Below are 25,158 nucleotides of genomic sequence, written 5' to 3' on the forward strand. Positions count from 1 at the left end.
TTCTATTTTTGGCATTTCGAATTTTTAAATTTGTTAAAAGTTTTCATAGGGGGGGGTCAGAATACCATGTTATTTTTCATGATACATGAAGGTCTACCAATCCCCCGAGTTTGAACAAAATCGGTGTGTAACACCTCGGGTCGTCTCCTTGTAAGTTCAATAAGCTATTGTAATCATAGAGTAACCCACCCACTCACATAGAGTGGAAGTCACTATTTAAGTGCATGAAAAAATAAGTCTAACGGGCCAACTTGTTTTCGAGGCGTGAATAAATATAGTCCGAAGAGCAATGGTATTGTTTTTACATTTTTTAGAATATAAACTTACTTTTTTATCCAGATATTGTACATGACCTTTAGGCCAACTTGTTTATTTCACGCCTGGAAAACAAGACGTTGCGTACGAAAAGTGTTAACAAGTTTCGCAGGTAGCCTAGTGGGTTACTCTATGATTGTAATCAAGAAGGATTTTATAATAATAATAATTAGCTACGCTAATACCCAAGGCCTAAGTCATTTAGCGACTTTTAAAGCCATTAGTAGGAGGGTGGTGGCAAGCCCTGCATGCCACGCGAGCCAACAGCTCCCTACACTAACTATTGCCGTTAACCTCGACAAGTTTTCATGGAAACCGAAGAGCTAGGGGGAAAACCCCTTTAACTCAACGCAAAAGGAGTTGTTCCGAGTTTTCACCCAGTCAGGTTGACCATACTTCCTATATTTTCCTATATTTTTAATGCCTTCCTATAAATTCCTTTATTTTCACCTATTTTCCTATATTTTAACTATCTTTGAAAATGATAATTTTTTAAGTACCTGTGAAAAAACTGCCCCTTTTGAACTCAATCTTGAAATCCACTAAGTGATCCAATAATGCAAGAAAGCAGTGTACAAACAATTATCAATATTCTAGGTGATTCGAGTCAAAGTATACCGATATGCAGTAGTTAGCTTATTATTTTCCTATTTAGTTTCCTTTATTTTCCTTATTTCTATTCCTATATTTTCCTATAATTCGCCTCTAAAATTCCTATCTTTCCTATAAAATTTTCCAAGCCTTTCCTGGTCACCCTGCCCAGTGCCACAAGCTGGGATTGAACTCGGCTCCTCTTGTTGTTAGGCCACCCCACCATTTTTGTCTGGTCTTACCGCGAAAGTCGTTTCAATGGAAATTAATTGAGGTCATGGCTATAATTGTATTCCCTCTTAAAAGTGACCAGCAGTCGCAAATCCTTAATTCCGCACGGGGTCCTTGCCTCAACGGTCAGGGTGTATTCACCTTTCTTTCGCTCGTCAAAAACGCGTATTAAGGTAATCTTCAATACGTCTTTAGATAAAATCTTCGTAATTCGCTTACAACGTATAGTTTCTTCGCTGGTCATCATTTTCGCTTACTCCTCTATATCTATTTATAGTCCTTAAAGGAGGTTATAATTCGGCGCTCGTGGCTGCTCTAGTCGAATCGCGCCACTTCAGCTTCTCCGAGAAACGATATTGAATGTTATATTCCCAAGACTGTTCGCGATTCATCCGATCCGAGTTGTTCGTCATTAGGCGAAACGGGTCAACCGATCTCCCAGTTGGGATTTAACGCGGAATCGTCGCTATAGTGGCTCCCCCTAACCTTTAACACTGTTACGAACGAAGCAGTTTGGGATAAATTTATGTCTACTCCGTATAATGGTCGCTCGCTGCAATCGCGTCCGATATTCCAAAAATCCCGACTCTCTATTAAGACTATAAATTTTCTCCTATTAATAAGAGGAGGTCCGACCCGCGGGAGTCGGCGTAGGCAAACTAGCCGCGATCTTGATCGGCGAAATTCGCCTTCGGCGTTCGTCGGAAAATATCGAGCATTATCTAAATCGGCAAGCCGGTTGGTCGGTCGGAAAACGTCTCGGAGAATAGTACCGACCGAAGACGGACGGAGGAGCTCGAGCGCCGGTGTACCTAAATACCTCGAGGCTCCCTTAATACTCCTTTTCTAATCAAATTGCCCGTTACCGACAGCGGTCATATCTCAAGTTTGATTAACCCATTCCTGACATTGGTACGAAGGACCTAGGTGGTATCCCCGATACGCTCTTCGCCGGGGTTTACTATTCTTCGTTGCTTCCTCGGGAGCCTTTTCATTTTGATGGAGGGCCGTAATCAGAAATGGCCCCGAACGAAACATTTCTCGGCTCTAAGGCCCTTTAACGCCATTCCCACGCTGTATTACGCCACTATTCCCCTTTATTTCCTGGGCCTGATATATAAGCCAGCGCCCTGAGCCGTCGTGTTCGACATTAAATTTTCGCCTATAATCGACGCGCGCCAGCAGCTTCGATGACGAACGTTTCGGACCTCGGCCCTAAAGCGCGCCTCCTTTGGCGCCTCCTTTTGCCCGTCTAGCCGGAAGAAGACCGTTTTAAAAGCTATATAGCGATCCTACGCGCCGTGATTTGAATTTAGATTGCCGCGTTCGCCGCCCCCAAAATCTCAAAAGCTGGCTTTGTTAACCGCGCTCTCGATACGAGTTCACTCCAAAGTTGGGTTTCCTCGGAACACCCCTTCTGTTCGAGATAATTATTCGCCTTTTCAATAGCCAGGGATATTTATTTGTTATCGGAAGTTAATGAACCGAGGTTATCGCGTAGGTTTTTAATTTTTAAGAGGCATTTTCCCTAAAGGCCACGGGGAGGGTAACGAACCATTCGGCTCTTAGAAACGTCCTTTTTTACACTATGTCGATTACGTTTTAGCTAGGTGGTTTCTTTTCGCCCGTACTAAAAGTGTACTCTTTTTACCCTAAAACGTTTAATTCGCCTGTTCCGGGGATGAAAATTTCTCCGGCCCATAAACTATTCGCTTGTTTTGGAGTATTATAGGGCTACTCTTTTTACTCCTTCTGAAAAGGAGGTGTAAAGAAGTAAATCGGATTTGGTCCTCTGCTAGCCAGAATTTACCTGCTAAAAAGCGACAATCAGCCATTTTGGAATTACCAGGGTTGCCACGGTACCTGGAATTACTGGAAAAGTCGAGGAATTTGAAGATGGGTATAAAAATCAGGGAAAAGTCAGGGAATTTTAAAAATTAGTCTAAAAATCAGGGAAATGTCAGGGAATTTAATTTCGGTAGCAAATAGGAAACTATTTTGAAAATATAGGTGAAAAAGTAGAAAATCTTGGCACAAAATAAGTAATAATAATCAGCGAGGCTAATACCCAAGGCACCACCTTAGGCCTAAGTCATCGAGTGACTTTTAAAGCCTTTAATTCAGGTGGCCGGGTTACAATGCGTAGGAGGGTGGTGGCAAGCCCTACAAGCCAACAGCTCCCTACACTAACTATTTCCGTTAACCTCAACAAGTTGGGAAAAGTCAGGGAATTTGATGGTGAAAAAACTGGCAACCCTGATAAAGTTTTCCCTCCTATTCAAACTAATAGCGTTACTCTTCTTACCTTACTCCGAAATCCCGGAACAAGCGAAAAGAAACCACTTAGTATTGCTATCTAATAAAATAGCTTGATTAACGTCTGCTGTTACGATTACGCGAAAGTTACCTTTCATTACTAACCAATATTTAATTCCGCCCGCGTAACAATGTTATCATACAAAACGCGTTAATTACGGGTTAAGCGCAACCCCCCCCCCCCCTGATATTTATACGCCACTCCGGGACAAAGACGCGCCGCACGTGCGAAAAATAGATCCTGAAAGCGCGCGCGCGCGTCATGTAGCTCGTTTCCCTCTGGTGAGTGCGTAGTTTATTGGACTGGCTTTTGAAAAACGAAGACATCTGTCATTGAATAGCAAATTTCTTCTTTTTGGCTCGGTTCCTCTTCAGACTGGCGCGCTATGTCCCCGGTCGAAAATAGCGACGAAGAACCGGCTCGCTGCGCCCTCTGGAATTAAGTACAACTACGGGCGGGGAGGAGTGGCAACGGTCTCGTAGTATATTGGTGTAAAGAGAGGGGGAGGGGATGGCTGGTCGCGTTAGCTTCGTAATTCCGTATATTGGGCGATCCCAAAAACCCCAGAGATAGATCGAGGTGTCTACGAGTCTCTTTGAATGACAAAGACAGGCTGCGAGAGAAAGTTAATCTGACGTCTCGAACAAGGAATCGCCTTATGTTACTTGTATATGGAAAATCCCGATTCCCCTCTTCCGTATCCTTCCATATGTGGCCCTGGACAATCTTAAAGCTTCCTCATCCGTGTACACCCGTTTCTTACTCGTCCGCTTCGATCGAGATACGTAGAAAACAATATTTCGACGAATAGAATAGCCATTATTTCGACCCCATTTTTGTTGACGTTCAGTATAAATCGTGTGAGCTAATCACTTTCGCGAAATGCCTAAACGATTCGTGGTCAAATAATAACTACAAACTCGAGCACCACCAGTTCGAGTTCTTCTATATTTTGTACTTGCACGGGTATTATTGTGGGAGTAACATAGACTACGGTTACATGGAGCTCGGAGCGTCGACGTAAGGAAACGTCGACGTTTATTTTTCTCATGTAACCGCACGAACGTCGACATTCGAAGAGATACGTCGACTTAACGAAAACTACCTCGAACCGTCGATTTAACGCCTTACGTCGACGTTCGGCGCTGCGTGTAACCTCTTTACGACGACGTTTCCTTGGCCAGTAGGGATTTTTCCTACCGCATATCCGACTGTTCCGAAATAAATTCGTTTTAATTTGAGTTTTTTATATTTATTTATATTTATTTACTATTTATATTTATTTTTATATTTATATAATAATTATATAAATATTATTTTATATACTTAATTTTATTTCCTATTAATTGATAAATAATTTCAAATATCTCGAAACAATTTACTAACTACAAATAGCAATTTATAATTTATGAAACTTTTTAAATTATACTGAAAATATAATGAACATAATTTATAATTAATTTATATAATAAATTAATCAACGTATGAAAGATGTCATTTTATATTTTATTATTATATGAAATACTTGATATATTTATATTTAAAAATGTATTATTTTATAATTGAATAGAAATAGAAACTTACCTAAAATTATATACTAATAAAACGCGAGTAAAGCATATTTTTAAGGAGCGGCAAAATACCCTGTTTTGGAGGGAAAAATCCGTTGTATTTTTTGAAACGACGATCATGTAACCGCTCCCCTTTTCAGAACGTCGACGTTCAGAGCCCCATGTAACCGTAGTCATATAGTTCCTAGAGTCTTAGATCTGATGAGACCATGGTATCTAAGACTTTGAAAGAATGAAAATAATTGATAGAAAATGGGTCAAAGCCTATTGATTGATGCCCATCATTTTGTTGTCTCGTTAAATAAGATTTATTTATCACGGCACTTAAGCGGTTATCGGTCTTTCTAAATCGAGTAGAAGCAACGTTTCATCGAACAAACTGACGTCATTTGACTTTTTAAGCTTACGGTATCTTTTTGTTTTCGATCTTTATTTCCCTCTCGCGTATAAATAAGGTATTTTTTGGTTGTTGAAAATGGAGCCCGTAGTAATTTTTTCGTCATTGTGGCTATAGTCGTGGGCCCAAAATATGTCGATTTCTGTCGAGGCGAACGACAAAAGAACAAAATATTTCAATCGATGCTTTCGAGACCCTAAACAAATATTTTCCGTTTTGCTTAAAGGAGATTGAAAATTCGACGTTTCGCGATATTTGTTCTCTTTCGTCGCTCGATTTGCCATTTCGCTCTTATTGAGAAACAGGACGACGATCAGCCGTTTGTTTAAGAGCCTCTGTAATTCTACTTTTATTTCTCTTCATTTTATTCGCCCGTATACTCTATTGGAAGTGCTTCGAAACGACAGACTCACGAATCGGTGTAGCCTTATTCTCGCAAACGGGCATTTTATTTATTTAGTAACTTTTGCTTAGTGGATAGTCTTGTTTAGATTTGTGTGTTCAAAAAAGCTCGCATTTGGTACTTGGATTTAAAAGAATGAACATGAAGAGCTTATGGAAAATGAACTACTAAATATTCCACCCAAGTAATAGCTATTAAATGTTATTGTAAATTATAATTTCAAGTATTTGCAACTCTACTCTCTCATACGCATGGACCCCAGAGGTCCTATAATTCCTATAAAGTCCTATATTTTCCGAAAGGTCGTATAAAATCCTATATTTTTAGCAAAATTGCCGAATGGTCCTATAAAATCCTATATTTTTAGCAAAATCGCCGAAAGGTTCTATAAAATCCTATATTTTTAGCAAAATCGCCGAAAGGTTCTATAAAATCCTATAATTTTTATATTTGGCCCATTTCAAATACCGCCACTCAGTTTAATTGCTAGATTTAACTATAGGATAAATTAGTATACAAAGTCATTCTAGTCTATACTTATGTTTTTGTTAACGTGCTAGTATATTTTTGGGATAAAATGATTAAAAAGTTTCTATTTTTAAAGTGAAAATCAAAGATTTATTTCACTAAATATAGATTTTGTTTTTAAATGCATAAAGTTATTAAATGAAATTGTATATATAGTCCTAAAAGTTCCTATAATTTTGAAAAAATAGTCCGATAAAGTCCTATATTTTTAGAAATATAATCCTTTTTTCCTATATCAAAATTAAGATTTGAGTGGGAGCTGTGCATACGTTAAAAGTATCATTTTTACCAACTTTTTCTACATTTAGTAGTAGTTCTGGTGTTCAATAAAATAGTTTAGTAATTTCTAAGTTCGAAACTATTATTTAATTCATTTCATCATTCGCGGCAATGTACATGGTCGAAGTAATACCTTTTGTATTTCGAACGATTTCTTTGCTCTAAATATTCGATAGTAATTTACTTTTAAACTCAACGTTGTCATCGTCATATAAGCTCTTTCGAATATATACTTCTACAAGTATATACTGGATCAATGATTATTGTTCAAAGAAAATATTTTCGAAACCTGCCCTGAGAATATAATGAAACCTTTTTCCAAGCGGGAGTTTGGAATCTCGTGCGATGTGGATAAACGTAAGAGGGGAGAATTTACGAAAGGAGGGATTAAAAGATTGGAGCCGAGATTAGGGATAAAGGGCGCTGGGTGCTGACAAGCGAAGCTCCTCAAATAACTGTCAGGGAGATTGATGACCCTTTAATTAAATCACGTGTACTCGAAGAGGCGAAATTGAGACTGTTTCCTCAAGGCAGCTCGCGTCTTTACCCAGAAAAAGGAGCGCCTTTAAGAATGTTGTACGTATACAATCCCGCGTCCCCCATTGGATTATTCTCATTTCGGAAAAATCAAACGAAATATTTTTTCTTCCTCAAAATCATCGCGTTGTAAAAATATTACACGGCAAAAATTAATGTAAACTTGAAAAAAATTCCTCCCCAACATTTGCATTTAAATTTGACATGATTTAATCTCGTACTCTGTTGACTCTGGCTAAATACACACGTAAGTCGGTAAATAAATGCGGGTTTTAAAATTTTTCTAGACTATAAAACCGCGTAATATTGACTTAACAAGCCGTTTTCATTTAGTTTTCTATGGAAGAACTTTACATTTTTTAATGACACTACACCGAGACGAAAATCTGTACCGGAATCAGTATTCCACCAATAATAAACGCGTTCTTTTTCTTAACTTCCGGCGTACAAGTAGGGAAACGTAGTTAATTAGTTATGGTCGAAGCTAATTTCCTTATTCCTCCCAGTTGCTGATCTGGAAGCTAGATGGCGATAAAGGCGTTTTCAGTCGTCCTTTGATATTTACCGTTAAACAAGGCGACGCGAGGCCTATTGACTATTCGGGCCTCGCGCTATATCCTAAATTGAGCAAAGAATCTTTAGAGAAATTCGACTCTTTCTCCGTCGGCTTTCCGGTCGCATTATCTTATTCCTCTATTATTAAGAATGTCGTCGGCGAAAGTGGAATTGTTGGAGAAGAAGAAATCTGCGGCATTAATTCCTCCGGTATTCGTCTCTTCGAACTTTTTCGCCGTTTATTAAGTAGTTTTACCTTTTCCCGCGAGCCGCCTTTTGTCGCGTATTACGTTTGCCCTTTGATTATACGCGAGATCGGCTTTCCCCGAAATTACATCCCGGTGGAGCCCTCTTTCGGCGACCGGTCGACGGTGCAGCGCCGACCATTCAGCCTAATACGGGATTAATTCAGTTTGCCTAATATAAGCGGATCCAGTCCTCCCTCTCGGTACAACAAACAATATCATTGCTATAAACGCGCTACCCCTTCCCCCGACAACTATTCCCAAAGTAAATCCTTTCGAATTTTTGCGCCCGGCCATAGGCCTACTACTTATTATTCTCCCTCCGAGGGGAAAATTGCTTGTTGGACCCGTATATCTTATTCAAATGCCGATAATGTTGTTTCCTAAAATACGCCGTAATACCCTATTTAGATTCCGTTTTGTAGAGCCCCGCTCACAATAGGGATCTGGAGTCGCGGCTGATGTTTCCCCGAGACTAGCACCTTTCCCCAAAATTAGCCAGCCGCCTTCGATTCTATACATTTCCGTTTGCGAGTATAATCCTACCGTAAAATCATATTTTCCTTTCCCTATATTTGGTTTAACACCTTGTTTCGCTCGTAAATTTACTTTCACCCGAGTTCAATTCGACGCGATAAACTATTTACCAAGTTCAGCCGCTACTATAGCCTCCCTTTTCGTGATTTCTGGAAGAGATTCTCACGGACAAAGAGTCCGCAATCTGTCCCTGTCTTAACAGTGGCTTTTCTTCCGGGAATCAAAATTTCTGTTCTCAGTTAACCCAAATATATTCTTTAATTAAGCCAAAATGCACCAAAATATAAATTTCTTTCAACGAAAACCAAAGCAAATATACAGGGTGTTTCAAAAGGTTATGCAAAAATTTTAAGGAGTTGTGGGGGGTGAGTTGAGAAGTATGCCTGTTTTTCCCCATATTCCTACGATTAGTTAAAAGAGCACCACAGAGCTTCAAAGTGTGGCCTACTAGCCCCTGGAAGTAGGCTGCAACTAGCGCAAAGCCATGCAGCAGGGACTTTAAATACGGTTTAAGTTTACTTTTTTACGCTGTTTACCTTGATTTGTTTATAAAGTAATTTTTTACCTATCACACGAACCCAAACTTTAATGTTCGCATTTCCCTGCTGCTTGGTTTCGCGCTAGTTGCAGCCTACTTCCAGGGTCTAGTAGGCCACACTTTGAAGCTCTGTGGCGCTCTTTTAACTCATGGTAGGAAAATGGGAAAAAACAGGCATACTTCTCACCCCCTACAACTCCTTAAAAAATGTGCAAAACCTTTTGAAACAGCCTGTAGATATTTAATTATGATTAAAATACACTGATTATAATAGTATAACTATTTGTTTAATGTTTTTCGGACTAAATAAATTGTATGTAATATTTCTGACGTCAAATGTCTTTTCTTTGCAGATAGTTGCCAGTTCCCCGCATTGTGGACGGGCAGTTGGTTTCAAAAAGGCGTCCAGGAGCCGATTAGGATATACAATGGCACGATATCTAATAAAGGAGAGTGTAAACAAGTAGAAGGGGACAAGTTCCTCATCGAAAGCAGGTGAATATGTCGTTTCATTTACTTTGCACAATGCTATATTGTTCGGGGGAAACAAATGATTTGAAAGCCAAAGCATATGTCTATAATATTGATCCGTAAGCTGATCTCTTTGGGAAATATTTTAGACAAAGCATTTCACGGTGTGAATTCACCACCCTCTGGTTAGACGCTATCAAAGGCTATATGAGAACGTCCTTACGAAAATGACTTGATCCAAAGTCCTAATTTGCTTCCAACTTTAACAAGACACATACAGATTGAATCTAAATCAGCTTGGATCAAATAGAAATAAAGTTGAAAGTCGTACATTTTGGATTGCAATTTTTGGATCCAAGTCGAATTTTGTTGTGCCAATTTTTGTAATTTTTGAATCAAATTTCGTAAGGGCGAGTGCGTGCAAAACTACGAAAAATCCCTTTAGGTGTATAGTCAATAAATGGTTTATTTTCGCCTGTTCTCGGACTAAAAGTGTACTCTTTTTACCCTAAAACGTTTTATTCACCTGTTCCGGAGATGATAATTACTCCGGCACATAAACTATTCGTTTGTTCCGGAGTATTAGGGCTATACTCTTTTTACTCCTTCTGAAAAGGAGGTGTAAAGGAGATAATCGGATTTGGTCCTCTGCTAGCCAGAAGCTATCTGAATAAGGCCACAGGCAGCCATTTTCGAAAAACGATTTTACTCCAACTCAAACTATTAGTCACCACAGAATCGGAATATAATGACATCATAGCCTTACTTTTCTTACCCTACGCCGAAATCCCGGAACAAGCGAAAAGAAACCACCTTGTATCGCGAACAGCTCTCAATACATTTTTTGAGTGTAATCTGGAGAAGATTTTAAGCCACGCTCCTAATATAAAACAGGGTTGCCACACGTCAGTGAAAACAGGGAAATCAGGGAAAAGCCAGGGAATTTAAGAATGGACCTAAAAAGTCAGGGAAATGTCAGGGAATTTTTAGAATTTGTAAAAAGTCAGGGAAAAGTCAGGGAATTAAATTTTATCTTGACACTTTTTTAAGGTTATTTTTTAGACCAGATCTATGACAAATTCTATGATTATCATTTATTTCCTTGAAAATTTGGCTAATTTTTTCAACATTGCAATAACCTTTTTACTGAATTATAAGTTCATTAAAATTTATTAACTTCTGATAAAAGTCAAATATGAAATAAAAATTTGGCCTTAAAAAGTCAGGGAAAAGTCAGGGAATTAAATTTTATCTTGGCACTTTTTTAAGGTTATTTTTTAGACCAGATCTATGACAAATTCTATGATTATCATTTATTTCCTTGAAAATTTGGCTAATTTTTTCAACATTGCAATAACCTTTTTACTTAAATATAAGTCCATTTAAATTTATTATCTTCTGATAAAAGTCAAATATGAAATAAAAATTTGGCCTTAAAAAGTCAGGGAAAACAGGGAATAGTCAGGGAATTTGAATCTCAAAATTTTCTGGCAACCCTGTAAAATACGTTCTTATTGTGAAGAATAGAAAGTGTCATACTTAGATTTTTCAATATTATAGATTTATGGTGTAAGCTTAATTGATCAACGTAGTAAAACATCTTTTGTTAGTTCGAACGTCTTTAATTTTGAGTAACCGAGACACAATGTCTAACCCGACGCCTCCATGACCCATTTTTAGACAAAGGGTGACTTTAGAAACACGATTACTGGGTGGTCTCGTTCGAATAAATAGGCCATAGTTGAAAACTCGAAAAATCGTATTACGCGATGCACCGTGGGCCGCTGGGCTCATTTATTTCTTTAACGATAATAAATCTAAACAATTTTTGACAAGCTCTTAATTATACTCCGGACGTTAATTAGCGATAATGACTTAATTGGGTTTTTGTCGAAGCGCAAAACGCCGTGGTAGCGACTACCGCAGCGAGCGAGCACTCGGAGCTCTAAAAAGTGAGAATGGTCGTTTCTGTTGTATTCGTGGATCTCAATTAAGCTGTAGTCAACGTAAAACAGGGCGGCTGCCATCTCGATTGATTTTATTTCGCGCTTCTATTTATTATGATTTTCATTATTTCGTTGCCCTTTTGAAGAATGATGACCATCTAGTCATTTGTCTCTGCGATAAATTTCATTTCTCGGGAGACGATTCCCGAAACTGGCTAACGCTATATCATTTTGCTCGTAAGGACTATCTCTCACTCGCTGTATTACGGTTGCTAAAACTGCTTTGTTGCCGAGATGCCTTCGTTCTTCCCTTTTTTGCTCTTCAAACTTCTCTATATCGCGTCTCTTATGGCTTAGAACTTGAGAATTCTTTTTCCACGCATCACTATCTGTCAAAAAAAGACAAGTCGACGCTATCAAATACGCTTGTAGCTTTTAGTTTTCTGGTCGAGTGCCAAAACTAGGCGCACTGCGCTCTTCTGTTTTAGTAGACTCTTTTGTAGACTAAAAGTGGTTAATGATCGTTTTTCATTCTTGTTTACTTTTAAGTTGTAGCGAACCTTTCAGTATATAGTTCCACCATTCCTTTGTTTTATACTCAATTGAGCAGCCGATCTTGACAATACGAAATATGGTTTATAAAGAGCGTATTTTCGATAGTAGCGGAATTTACTCGTTCTAAAATTAAAATGATTAATTTTTATTACGAAAGTCTAAAAGTATGTCGCGTGTTTCGTGTTTTAAACTGTTGGAGAAAAGTATATTATATTGAAAACGACGTAATTTCGTCGGTAAATCAATACACGCCTAAATTAAACTAATTCAGAAATTCGCAAGGGCTTTGTTTGAAAAGGGGGGAAACGCCCTGATAGTTGAAAGAGTAGACGCGAAAAACTTCTGTTAATCTTGGTTTCCACTAGCGCGCGTCATAATGCATTTTTCTTTACGCGCGTCAAAACGTTTATATGTACGAAAGTTGAATGACGCGCTTGTGGAAACCAAGGCTTAGGGCCAACGATGTTTTTTTTTGCGTCGGCGCCAAAACATTAAGTTAGGCCTAACCGGTATATTTTACGTCAACGCTCACTATCGCGACATTTTTGAATTGTGAAAAATTAAACCGCTTTAAAAAATTTAATGTCGAACTTATTTGATTATTGTTTTTTATTATTAATCTGGTAACCGACCAACCGTAATTTATGTTTCATTCGCCACGTAAGGGGAAAGTAGAAAAATATCAAATAACAAAATATTTTATTTAATAATAATCAGCTAGGCTAATACCCAAGGCACCACCTTAGACCCAAGTCATCTAACGACGTTTACTAACAGGTGACCGGGTTACAACGCGTAGGAGGGTGGTATCGTAAATAGTAGATTTTTCCCCATTTATGATTCTGGTGCTACATACAAGCATACGTAACATAATTACTCATAAGTATGCCTCCGTATGATATTTCCATAGAAAAAATTTCAATGAGACCTTGTTTCACACGGAACATACAATAATGGAATCCAAATATGGGTATTGAAATGGTTACCATGGAAACTAAATCACGCGATCCCTCGGCACGAGCTAAACTATAGATTGTTAAAGCCACACTAGGAGAACGCAACCCGTCAAAAGTCGTGCATTTTCTCGCGTACATTTTTCATTGGTTAAACGCTTTAGCACCTGCTGCCGTCGGAAGGGGAAAATTCGGAAATTGTCTTCCCCCCTGCCCGTAAGGGTTCGTCCAATGAAATTTGTACACAACACCGCGTTAGCGTGTTTAAAGGCCAGCTGCGTTCTCCTTGCGTTTGTTGCTCCTAGGTTAAAGTTAAAAACCACCGTTTCCCATCAGTTAAATTGAGGACGCAGTTTTTCATTACTAACCTGGAAGCGACGCATATCCCGTGAACAAGGTTTCATAAAAGACAAAGCTTTTACGGCATACTCGTGGGTGATTATGTTAAATATAGTACAGCTGTACAAGTGGTGGAAGGGAGATGGGCCATATTCGACTTTCTACTTCGACGTGGTCGGGATAAGCTAGGTGCCCACTGGCTCTCCGTTTCGTATCCGTCCTGCCTTCCACAAGGCATTGCCTCCGTTACTAAGCTAAGCCTTGTGGAAACTAGGACGGAGACGTTACGATGAGCAGTGAGCGCTTGGCCGTAATTAGAAGGCTTTCCGCGGCCATCTCGGCTTGTTTCTTCAGATCCAGGTCCCCTCTCTTTTTTTCATTTCTTGCCGATGACGGCGGCAAATCGATTCTTTTTTATGGGCTTGAATGCAATCTGCGGTTTGCCTTCTTTTTCCACCTTCGCCGCGCTGTTTCCCCCCTCTCTTTCCCCTCATAGCGTTTCATTTCACTAATTGCGCCCAGACAAAAACGTGCCCCGCATCGGATACAATTTCGGGACTAGTTCTCACTAGCAACGCGACCGTCGGCGATAAAGTCAAAGCGTATGACAAAATTTCATCATTTATTCGCAGCGTTTCGAGGTGGAAAATGACAGGTGGACAATAGTGTGGAAAATTAGGCCTGGTCAAAAGTGAATTTAGTGACCAATCTGGCCAAAAGTGGTCAATAAATATTTTTCCACTGAAAATTATAAAATAATAAAAAAAAATATTTTAACGCAGACTATTATAAAATAATAAAAAAAATATTTTAACGCAGACTATTATAAAATAATAATAAACAAATATTTTAACACAGACTATTATAAAATAATAATAAACAAATATTTTAACGCAGACAATTATAAAATAATAATAAACAAATATTTTAACACGGATAATGTGAAAATAATAATAAACAAATATTTTAACATAGAAAATTATAAAATAATTATAAATAAATATTTTAACACAGACAATTATAAAATAATAATAAACAAATATTTTAACACAGAAAATTATAAAATTATAATAAACAAATATTTTAACACAGACAATTATAAAATAATAATAAACAAATATTTTAACACAGAAAATTATAAAATAATAATAAACAAATATTTTAACGCAGACTATTATAAAATAATAATAAACAAATATTTTAACACAGACAATTATAAAATAATAATAAACAAATATTTTAACACGGATAATGTGAAAATAATAATAAACAAATATTTTAACATAGAAAATTATAAAATAATTATAAATAAATATTTTAACACAGACAATTAAAAAATAATAATAAACAAATATTTGAACACAGAAAATTATAAAATTATAATAAACAAATATTTTAACACAGACAATTATAAAATAATAATAAACAAATATTTTAACACAGAAAATTATAAAATAATAATAAACAAATATTTTAACACAGACTATTATAAAATAATAATAAACAAATATTTTAACACAGACAATTATAAAATAATACACAAATATTTTAACACAGAAAATTATAAAATTATAATAAACAAATATTTTAACACAGACAATTATAAAATAATAATAAACAAATATTTTAACACAGAAAATTATAAAATAATAATAAACAAATATTTTAACACAGAAAATTATAAAATTATAATTAACAAATATTTTAACACGGAAAATTATAAAATAATAATAAACAAATATCTTAACACAGATATTTCAGATTTGGGCTACATAAGAAAAATATATATGCATAGGAATGGTCAGATTTTGATTAACATTAGAATAGTCTGTTGTTTTTATAAAATTAATTCTAACATGGCAAATTCAGTGAAAACTAAGAAATTTTTACAATATAAACTTCTTAAAAATTTAATTCCAATTACTTTTTAAGCTTTGAAATTCAATTTTTCTTTATTAGCCACTATTTGCCCCTTTTTTGCCAATAGTCAAACAGTTTAGACCTAAAGTACTAAATTATTCGCTTACTGAACCGGTTTTTAGGTAGATTTACGCGTACGGGTTAGCTTAGTTCGCGATCGTTTCGTAGAGTAAATTAGTTTAGTAGATAAGGGTCGCGCGTATCGTCTTTACCGAAAATATATTCAAATTGCGGGAAAACCATATGTTCATATACTAGACTAATACATTGTATTTTCAATTTATTTCTTTTGCGAGACAGAAAGGCGATTATAAATTAGCCGGAAACCTGGCTTTGGCGAATAGAGCGTCGGCTCGCGCTTACTCTAGTTAGATATAATTGAGCCCGGAGACACGAAACGAGTGTTGGGAGGCGCGAAAGGCAATCGTTGCCGAAGTCATTTCCATTTAATCGTTTTAAAAAGTCGCCATTTGCATTTGTAACTTTAAAATTCGCGTTGCAGCCCGTGTAAATAAAGGGGACGCGCGCACGGTAAATCGTAATAACCGGCGTATTTACAATAATCAACTACGTTCATTTATCTCGAGCGAAGGGCCCGAATGTTTTCCGAAATAATTATAAGCTTCCGCGGGTTTCGGGGGGAAACGACACAATTTCCCGGCGCCCGGAACTTGGCAGCCATTGGAAAAGCCACTTCCCATTAAGCTTATTTAAATATTGTTTTCGGAAAATTTGACCTTGCGCTCTCTGGCTGTTGGCTTTCGGAGGGCGGCCAGCGCTCGCAGCCAGCCATCTTGAGCCCGCGTATTCTGGCTAATTTCTCTCTTTTAGCTTTATTTCCCCGCTCCGGCCACCAGCGAGAGAGGGCGCCACCCACTTCGCTAACTAGGAGTCCATAAACCGTGGGTTTGCGTGGATTAATCTAAAGTATAATTACCGTAGGCCCCCGAAATTAGCCACCTATATATTCAAATTACTAATTACGATATAGTGAGATTAGAAGCATTAATGCTCTGCTAGATTTTAAGCGGGAGGGGGAGCTGGAAAAGACAAACAAGCGAACTCATTTACTCCGGCGCGAGGGCCGCCGTTAGATGGCGCGGCCCGAGGAGGAGAGGCCTGGCTGCCGGTGGAAAGGGCTTCCTTCAATTTTGATTAAGCCCCATTGAAAATCGGCGTATATCATATAATCCGGGCTCTTCTGACAAATGTAATTTCGCCTCCGCCCCAACCGCCTCCTCCCCTAATAGCCTATTTAATTTAATTAGCTTTGTCACCATGGCAGCCGTAATTATTGTCTTTAGAAACAGCCTCTCGTGTTTTGTTGGCCTCTCGGTGTCGTTGTTCCCGACGAAACCGATCTCGGCAATTGCCCCGCGCCATCTGCCGACATATTCAACCGCGGCTCGGGCGAAAAAATTCACGCTAGATTTTAAACGAGATTCTGTCGTGTTAAAATTTAATTCGCGTGATTTGCGAATTCCCGCAAACTAAATTCTCCGACATTAACTCTTCGTTTTCAAACGAGTCGGTTTTTTTTTGTTCCGAATTGAATTTGGAAACGAAGAAATATAAATTTTAACTTTTTCTCTCTTTCGTTGCAGAATCGAAGTTGGATGTACGAGATGCGTTGTGTTTCACGCTAAACACGCCAATGTACTACAATATAAAGAAAGTACGTGGAACCTTTTACTATATCCTAAATTCTAGAATTCTAGATCTATAGACCGTTGAGAAACTTGTTTAAAGATGGTAGCAACTCTACCATAGGAGAGTTTGGCTAAAGAAAAAGTGGTAAATAGATGGCGCGCCCGACACTGTGTAGCCCCATCAGATACTTATGGGTGATCCCCCAATTCATAGAAGTACTGAGGTGCAGCTTAAATTATAGGAGATAGCGGGAAATTTAAATTTTACAAGCTAACTGCGATCACTTTAATTTGTTTCGTTTCTACACGTGCGAATTTTAAAGAAACTTACTTTTTTAATATTTATAATTAATTAGCGAACATTAAATTTTAGTTTCCCAAAAATTTATTTGAACTGAAATACCAAATTTGTACTAGAATTGATAAAGGAATACAACTGACCGTAGTTTTGCCTTTTGGCTATTAATTAATTTAGGTTTGCTTAGATTGTTTGCAATTTTCAAAAAATATTTTGTCAAATAAAAAATGTAAGTGATCGAAAAATCTCTCTACAACCCTGGTACAGTAGAATGTAGCTCTGGATTAAGAACGCATTTACAGTGGTACACTTTTATGCCAATGATTAGGCGGGATTCGGTATTTTTGAATTATCGTTGACGTACGTTATTTACATTTATGCATTCATCAGTCTTAAAAATGCATTCTCAATTTTAACCTTAAGGTCGAAAGGTCGAATATTCGCCACCCTACAGGAAAATCAACTTGATAATCCTAGCGAAAAACTAGTTTCGTAGTCTCAAAATCAGCCATCCAAAACTGTAAACGGCGCAAAATCGCCCTCTTAAAACTTTGCAATCCATTTCGTATTTCCGATATCACAGAGATTCAAAATCTCTTAAAGTGCTCGTATACTAGATGAGCATTAGGTCCATTAGGATTATCTTACGCGTGCGGATACTAAGAAGCGAGTACTCTATAACCGAGTAATTTTCCTCTCGCAGCTTTCTGTTCAACAGTCTCGGAGCCTCAGTTGGATGTCTTATGTAGTGAAATTAACGGAGACGCTCCACTATATTCAGTATTTAGGTGTAAGTATGATACTCGGCGTTTTCAAAAATGTTCAAGGGCGAAGTGGTTGAATTTTCTTCGTGTCTTTCAGTGAACTCGCCTCCCGTTCCGTGTCCATTTCACGGGCCTTTCACCTTCACGTATAATAGGGGTGACGGAGAATGCAGCTATCCAGTTTCTACTGTCGAGTCTTGCACCGTGGACTCGCACCTACTCTTCAGGTTTCAAGCCTGCGCCGATGTATTTCGCTCCGAAGCCCGAGGTAACCATTTACATATTTTTCTTACTCTATCGAAATCGAAAGAATATAAATTAAGCGGTTAACTTACAAGGAGACTACCCGAGGTGTAACTCACCGATTTTGTTCAAATTCAGGGATTAAGTAGATCTTCACGTAACTTAAAAAACCCCAAAGGGAAAAAATGCGATGGGCTTTAGTTTTACCATGGCAACCGAAAACGTTTTTGACAACTAAAATATGTAAATTAACATAGGAAAATTGAAGATTCCTAAATTATTAAAAAAAATTAAACAAAGGTGGTTAATTGTGGGTAAATATCAAATTGTAGGTAAATATCAAATTTGATATTTACCCAAAATTAACCAAATTGGTTTAAAAAATTTTGAATAATTTCATAACCGGGGACCCTTAGGAATCTTCGATTTTCCTATGTTAATTTACATAGACAAATATAATATTTTAGTTGTCAAAAACGTTTTCGGTTGACATGGTAAAACTAAAGCCCATCGCATTTTTTCCCTTTGGGGTTTTTTAAGTTACGTGAAGGTCTGCTTAATCCCTGAATTTAAACAAAATCGGTGAGTTACACCTCGGGTAGTCTCCTTGTTAGTGTTGTAAGTCGGAAAATGACCGAGGTTTTTTTTTCTGGAACATTTTCCGTATTTTCCCGGAAAACAAACAAATACATTCCATGATTAGTCTAATATATTGTTTGCAAATTTAAATAAAGCGGCATTTTCGCCTCAGTTTTTCGAATCTGAAAGTAAACTTCTAGACTAGTTTAAACTGATTAACAATGTAACACTATTAATGTTTTGTAGTATGTTTATATCGATAAAAAGTTTAAAAACATTAAAAACCCTTAAAAAGTAATTTATGTTTCAATTTTATTTTTCCGATTTACGGAAAATGTTCTGGAAATTTTTCCCCATTTTATTTTTTCGGAAAATTAACAACACTGTAGGTTAACTATTATAATATGTCGCCTTAACGATTACCTTCGACTCCTACGTAAGAGTTCTTGAATAGACAACATCCGAATGCAATGCGAACGAAACTTCGATTAAGAGTTGGAACCTTTATCCGACGTTCTTTCGTGATTTGGACCTGGCAAAGATTCCCCCTCTAGCTTATATTCGGTCGCGTTTGGTCCGAAATACAGGAAGTCATTCTTCAGGTCTCTCTATATTCGGTCATCTCGCTACTCCTAGGACTCGGCTCGACTAAAACCAGCTTTTCGAAATCTACAACATCTCCGCTTCCGCGATAGGAAGTTATCCCGACCTCCTCCCAATCTGGAATCCCGCTGAAAGAGAGACCTAAAACGGAGAAATAGTAAAGACTTTTAGACACGCGATCTTCGTCAAAAAAGTTATTTTTTTCTCATTTAGTTAGTCGTATAACATCGGGGCTCCCACTTTGAACTCCCCTCTTTCTCGGCGTAGATCACGCGCCGCTTTTCTTGTCATTGCGAGTCAAAGTTTACCGTACTGAATGACTTGACTATATACAGACATTGGTCTCCGTAATAGTACAGAAAGACTTCGTATTTCGAGTTTGGTGTTCTCTTGGTCAGTGAAAGAAAAATCTCGGCTAACGGACAAATAGAGTGAAGCACGTTTATTGAACTGGAAGTTTTCATTCCATATTTTGAGACCTTTGTTCCGTTTGCTCTTTCGGGGGTTTTTTTTGAAATATTGAACTCGTGTATAGGTATTTGGTTCGAATCGAAAAATCATTCCAATATCTGCGCGTGTTCATCTCTCCCTCTTCCTTCGCCTCGTGTTCGGAATCGATTGAGAATCTGTCTGACCTTCCAGCGCATTCAACTCTTCGCCCCCTAAAGGGATAAGGCTCGCGATTTTTCCCATTGGTCCCGGCTTTACGAAGAAGCCCTTCCATTTTTTATTCCGCGAGTATCGTAACCTTCCCTTTGCTTGGCCGACTTTCAATCTACTACTGGTCATATTGGACCCAAATATTTTTTGTCTATACACTCGGAGAAAAAATATCTTCTTCCAGTTTTCCACGTTTTTCCGAGCAACGGTAATTCCGTAGAGGAATAAAATTTGGATTGGATGTTCTTGGAATATATTCCATTACTTTTATTTTGTTAAATATGGGTAACGTAACGTAAAAAAATATTCGGGCGCATTTCTAGTTTAAACCCCTTAATTATTTTATAAAGGTGATTTAAAATTTATAATATAATGCACTTTCAACCACTCTTATTTTTAAATTTACTTACGGAGGTCTGAATAAATTAAAAGTCGATGGTTTTGATACAACGCGAAACTGATTTAATTCTTACCCTATCTATAGTGGCGGGTTCCAGCACTAAAGATTAGTATGGTTTCACTTTAAGGGGGAAGAATACAGTAAAAGCCTCTTTTTCGTTCAAGCTGGACGTTTCTGTTTCAACAATTACCTAATTGAATTATATTTTTCCTATTAGGCTGAACCTTCCTCTAGTGCTTAAAATAATTTTGATAATTCTAATATTAATAGTTAACGAGATATAAGGTCCTAACTATAGGGTAGTTTGCACGCTTGCCCAACTTGTTTAGCTCCGGGGGTCCGAATTAAAACGTAATAACTTAATTACTTAAAAATTTTAAATTGTCAAAATTATTTTAAACACTAAACAAGAGGCTGTTCTACAAATAAATATTAATTTTATAAGTTAAAATAGAAAATTAAGAGAGTTCAGCTTGAAATAGCGTGAAAGTAGACAATGACCACTGTAGTCTTCCTCCTTAAGATAAGGAACTGTTAAAACCTGAATATTCAAAAAGAAAGTTATAGCGTATTTAACAAATTTCACCGCGCTATTAATTTTTAAAGCGTTATTCTCTTTTAAAGCTATCCCCGAAATTCGTAATTTTTCTTTCGGTTTAAAGAACTCCACCAAATAAAAATTATACTTGTCGAAACTTTGTCTTTGAAAAGAGACCGAGAATAAATCTTTTTTTCATTTTCAATCGTACAAAGGCTTAGGAGGTTTGCCTTCAATCGTACGGAGAAGACCTCGTCCAGGGGCTGTCATTAGTTTACCTAAAATAGAGAAGAACTATTATATCCGTTCTGGGGTGAGGGGTATTCGTAATACATTGCTCGGCAATTTTTCGCTCTTAATTTTACTTTTAAGTTTCATTTTCTTCGCTCCAATTCCTTATCGCGAGCCCGTTATAGCCCCCGGGAAAAGTTACATCTTTGCGAATGCGAAATCCAGCCAGAGCCCCCGTTTTGTTTTTTTTTTGTTCCTTTTGCTTTTTACGCGAAGAACAAAAAGGGAGAAAAGATCAAATTCATCCTGGTAATGGACGAATGCGGCCCCTTCGCGAGAGCACTTTTCTTCTGATTTAGTCCTTTTGTTTTCCAATACGCTTTCTCTTCCTCCTTTTCTTTCTCTCTCTCTCTCTCTCTCTCTCTCTCTCTCTCTCTCTTTCTGGGAAAACGTAGTCAAGGCGAACATATCGCTTACGTACGGTTACCAAGGAGCAATTTCCTTTCTATTGTACATAGAACTGTCTTGGAATTACAATTTTTTGTTATACGCGTAGTCGGAGGTTCGCCTTTAATCTTCTTCGTTTCTGTTTTGGTAATTATCGGCGATACAACATCGTGTATTATTTAAATTTATTACTCCCGTGCTCTTTCGCGCTATTATTATCAATGGATGTCGCCTTTTTGCGACTCCTTAGATCAATATATGCTACCGGTCAGGAATCTAGATACCGCGCCTGCTCCGGCGAGAGCAGCGCCACGTATTGTCCTATATTGTAACCATTTCCACCCAAATAATTATTCAGGCGCCCCATATACATTGTGTTTCAAAAGTTTATGCAAAAATTTGAAGGGGGTGAGTTGAGAAGTATGCCTGTTTTGTCCCATTTTCCTACGATGAGCTAAAAGAGCGCCAGAGAGCTTCAAAGTGTGGCCTACAAGCCGCTGGAAGTAGGCTGGAACAAACGAAAAACCAAGCAGCAGGGAAACGCGAACATTAAGGTTTGGGTTCGTGTGATAGGTAAGGACTTTGTAAACAAATCGAGGTAACCAGCGTGAAAAAGTAAACTTGAACAGTATTTAAAGTCGTGATCACTTTCAAACTGCAACAATGGAGCTCACTTCGGAGAACTGGCGGATATTCATTTCGTGTATGGACTAGCGGATGGCAATGCTTTGGCTGTTCAACGTTTCTACCAGGAAAGGTACCCGAACCGGCCTATCCCCGTGCTTGTTGCAGCCTACTTCCAGGGGCTATTAGGCCACAATTTGAGCTCTCTGGCGCTCTTTTAACTCATCGTAGGAAAATGTGGTAAAATCAGGCGTACTTCTCAACTCACCCCCTACAACGCCTTCAAATTTTTGCATCACCTTTTGAAACACCCTGTATACGCCAATAAAGTTGGACTTAAATATCTTAAGCTCGAAGGATAATTGTTTTGTCTTGGAAAATAAATAATATGCTTTTGGGATCGCAATTTCAAAATAGTTTTGCAACCAATATTATTTCCAAACGTATCGAAAAGGCCTAACTTCTTTGATAATAAATACCATGCGAACGACGGAATGAAGGTCATCTAACGTTTCCAAGCAGCCGCTTTGTATTTAGGTAGAAAGGCTCCGCCATTGTGGATCATTTAGTTTATTTGTCCAAGGTCATTCTACGATTCGTATTATTCGCGTTGTCTAGCCCCCGGACGCCGCGTAATCCTTTTCGGTTTCGCAACGTCCGGAGATGCCGTCTAGCTTTTATAATATTTAGGTTTTGTGTGTAGGAAGTTTAATCTTCAATGTAGTATTGAAGAAGATCAAATCGAATTTAAGAAACGGTAGTTAGAAAAAGAGAGAGAGATATATATATATATATATATATAGAAAGCCTTAAGGCCGAGGATCATTTTAGACTGAGGATGATGAAAAATACATTAAAGGCATCAGGGGTCGGCTTTGCCCTTTGAAGATTATTTTCTTCCGTCGTAAAATAGAAAGAAAGTTTTCTATAAGGTTATGAGGCGGGCTGGAAGAAGGGGTTTGTCCGAGAGTTTGACTTAGAAGGGATCGCCTTGATTCCCTTGTCGAATCGAGTTTTTTAAAGGTTTTTACTTTATTTTTTCGTTGCTATTTTATTTGGTCGCTCGAAGGCGTGATATACAGCCATGCTTCGAGAGAGTCCTACGCGCGAAACAAAACAGAAATTGTCTCGATCTATCCGTGTAACGCCGGCGGAGTATAAGCTTCCACCGCGCCGAAAAACGTCCGTGTCTAGAAAAAAGTTGGGATTTTCTAGGATTGGGAAACCAGAAGCCGATGGACAACGCTGTAAAAGTAAGAGACGTCTTAGGTACACCTGGTTCTAACAACAATCTTAAATTTACGCGCCATAATAATTGAAATTTTAATTAGCCAATCCAAAAGTGCCTTTAATTAAACTAAATAACCATTAATAATAAAAATAATATTTTGATAAATAAAATATTTTTGATAATTGGATTATTTACATCTCGCCAAATTATTTATACTTTAAACTTGGTGTGTTAAACGCGCCCAAAATATACAACTTAAAAGATGTTACGGTGATATGTACTTCCAAAGAAACGAATGGTTAAGTTGGATCGATTTGCTTCAACTAGTTGTCCGTCTGAATTGAATTGAGATTTGGAAGTACCAACTCGTCGGGTCGGCTAATTGGTTCATCTTATTGCTAGGAGCAACAAACACGAGGAGAACGCAGCTAGCCTTTAAACAAGCTAACGCAGTGTTGTGTACAAATTTCATTGGACGAACCTTTACGATGAACGTTTTACGGAAAGGGGATAACAATTTCCGAACTTTCCCCTTCCGACGACAGCAGGCGCTAAAGCGTCTAACCAATGAAAAATGTACGCGAGGAAATGCACGGCTTTTGACGGGTTGCGTTCTCCTTGTGTGTGGTGCTGTGTTTGTTGCGCCTAGATCTATTTGAAAGAAGCTGGGACATAGAACATCTAGCAGAAACTCCACCGATTCAGTCTTTTGACCTATTAACTTTAGGTAATATTATACCTTTAGCCTTTTCTGTTCAAACCCGTTACCAAATAACCTAAAGATACGCTTCAAACCATTCTCAAAGCTAGATTTGCTATGCCTCTTAATAATAATAATAATAATAATCAGCTAGGCTAATACCCATATTTCCAATGGTGATGGACTCTTGCTCGGTTACAAGCAGGCCAAAAGATAAAGTAATTGTCATACCGCGTAGTTGTCTTACGGTGCAATTTATAGTCAGCCTCTGAAAAGGCTCCTTGGGAAAAAACTCGGGCGCAGTTATGGGTTTACGCGAAAAATCCATAATATCCCACACCGTCAGCGGGGACTTCCTGGTAACAATGGCCGCCCGTGAACCGCTGATGGATACCCGTATCGTTGGCCACGAGCGAAGAGCCCTTATACAAAAACTGCCTGAAAATAATATAAAACTTTGGAGAGCCGTTGGATTAGGTTTAAAGGAAAACTGGGTATTATTTTAAGGGTTCTGCCGGAGATTTTTGCCGAAGGAAGTAAAGCAATTTACTCGCTGGGAATCGAAGGAGCCCGCGCGCCGCTCGCGAATGGTTTGGAATCTCCTTCCGGTCTTTTCTCTCTCCCTGCCCACCACCCTTCTGTCCTCGTCGTCGGCCTCGTGCGGACTTCCTCCCCCCCCCCCGTTACGTTTTCCTTTCAGGAAATGTCGCCATTTCGACCAAGTAATTTCCTCTTTTTAATGCTCCATGTTTCTCGATTCGCTGGTTCCTTTTTTTCTAGTGGATTTCCAGCGAATTTAGCGACGCATCTCCAGGGAACTCTTTAACATTAAATCGGTTTTAGTAATAATTAATTTAATTGCGTTAAATCCGGGATATAAACCGCTTTTTTTAAACTAATAGTACTACGGATTGAACTATCGTATTTTTAGCTTCATTTTCATGTAAAACTCGTTCTGTATTT

At 38.0% G+C, this 25,158-nt stretch overlaps 1 protein-coding gene across 1 annotated transcript in view; it reads left to right on the forward strand.

Moving 5' to 3' along the window:
• Positions 1–25,158, forward strand: part of LOC149947631 (uncharacterized) — a 194,546-nt gene that overhangs the window by 159,014 nt on the left and 10,374 nt on the right. Inside the window, exons 2-5 of the mRNA XM_090172046.1 lie at positions 9,398–9,539; positions 16,833–16,903; positions 17,879–17,965; positions 18,037–18,207. Of these exons, the coding sequence (XP_090028172.1) occupies positions 9,398–9,539; positions 16,833–16,903; positions 17,879–17,965; positions 18,037–18,207 (471 nt within the window). The remainder of the gene's footprint in view (positions 1–9,397; positions 9,540–16,832; positions 16,904–17,878; positions 17,966–18,036; positions 18,208–25,158) is intronic.

This window comes from Leiobunum rupestre, chromosome 4, assembly GCF_980474605.1.
Source record: "Leiobunum rupestre chromosome 4, qqLeiRupe1.1.hap1, whole genome shotgun sequence".
NCBI classification, from domain to species: Eukaryota; Metazoa; Arthropoda; class Arachnida; order Opiliones; family Sclerosomatidae; genus Leiobunum; species Leiobunum rupestre.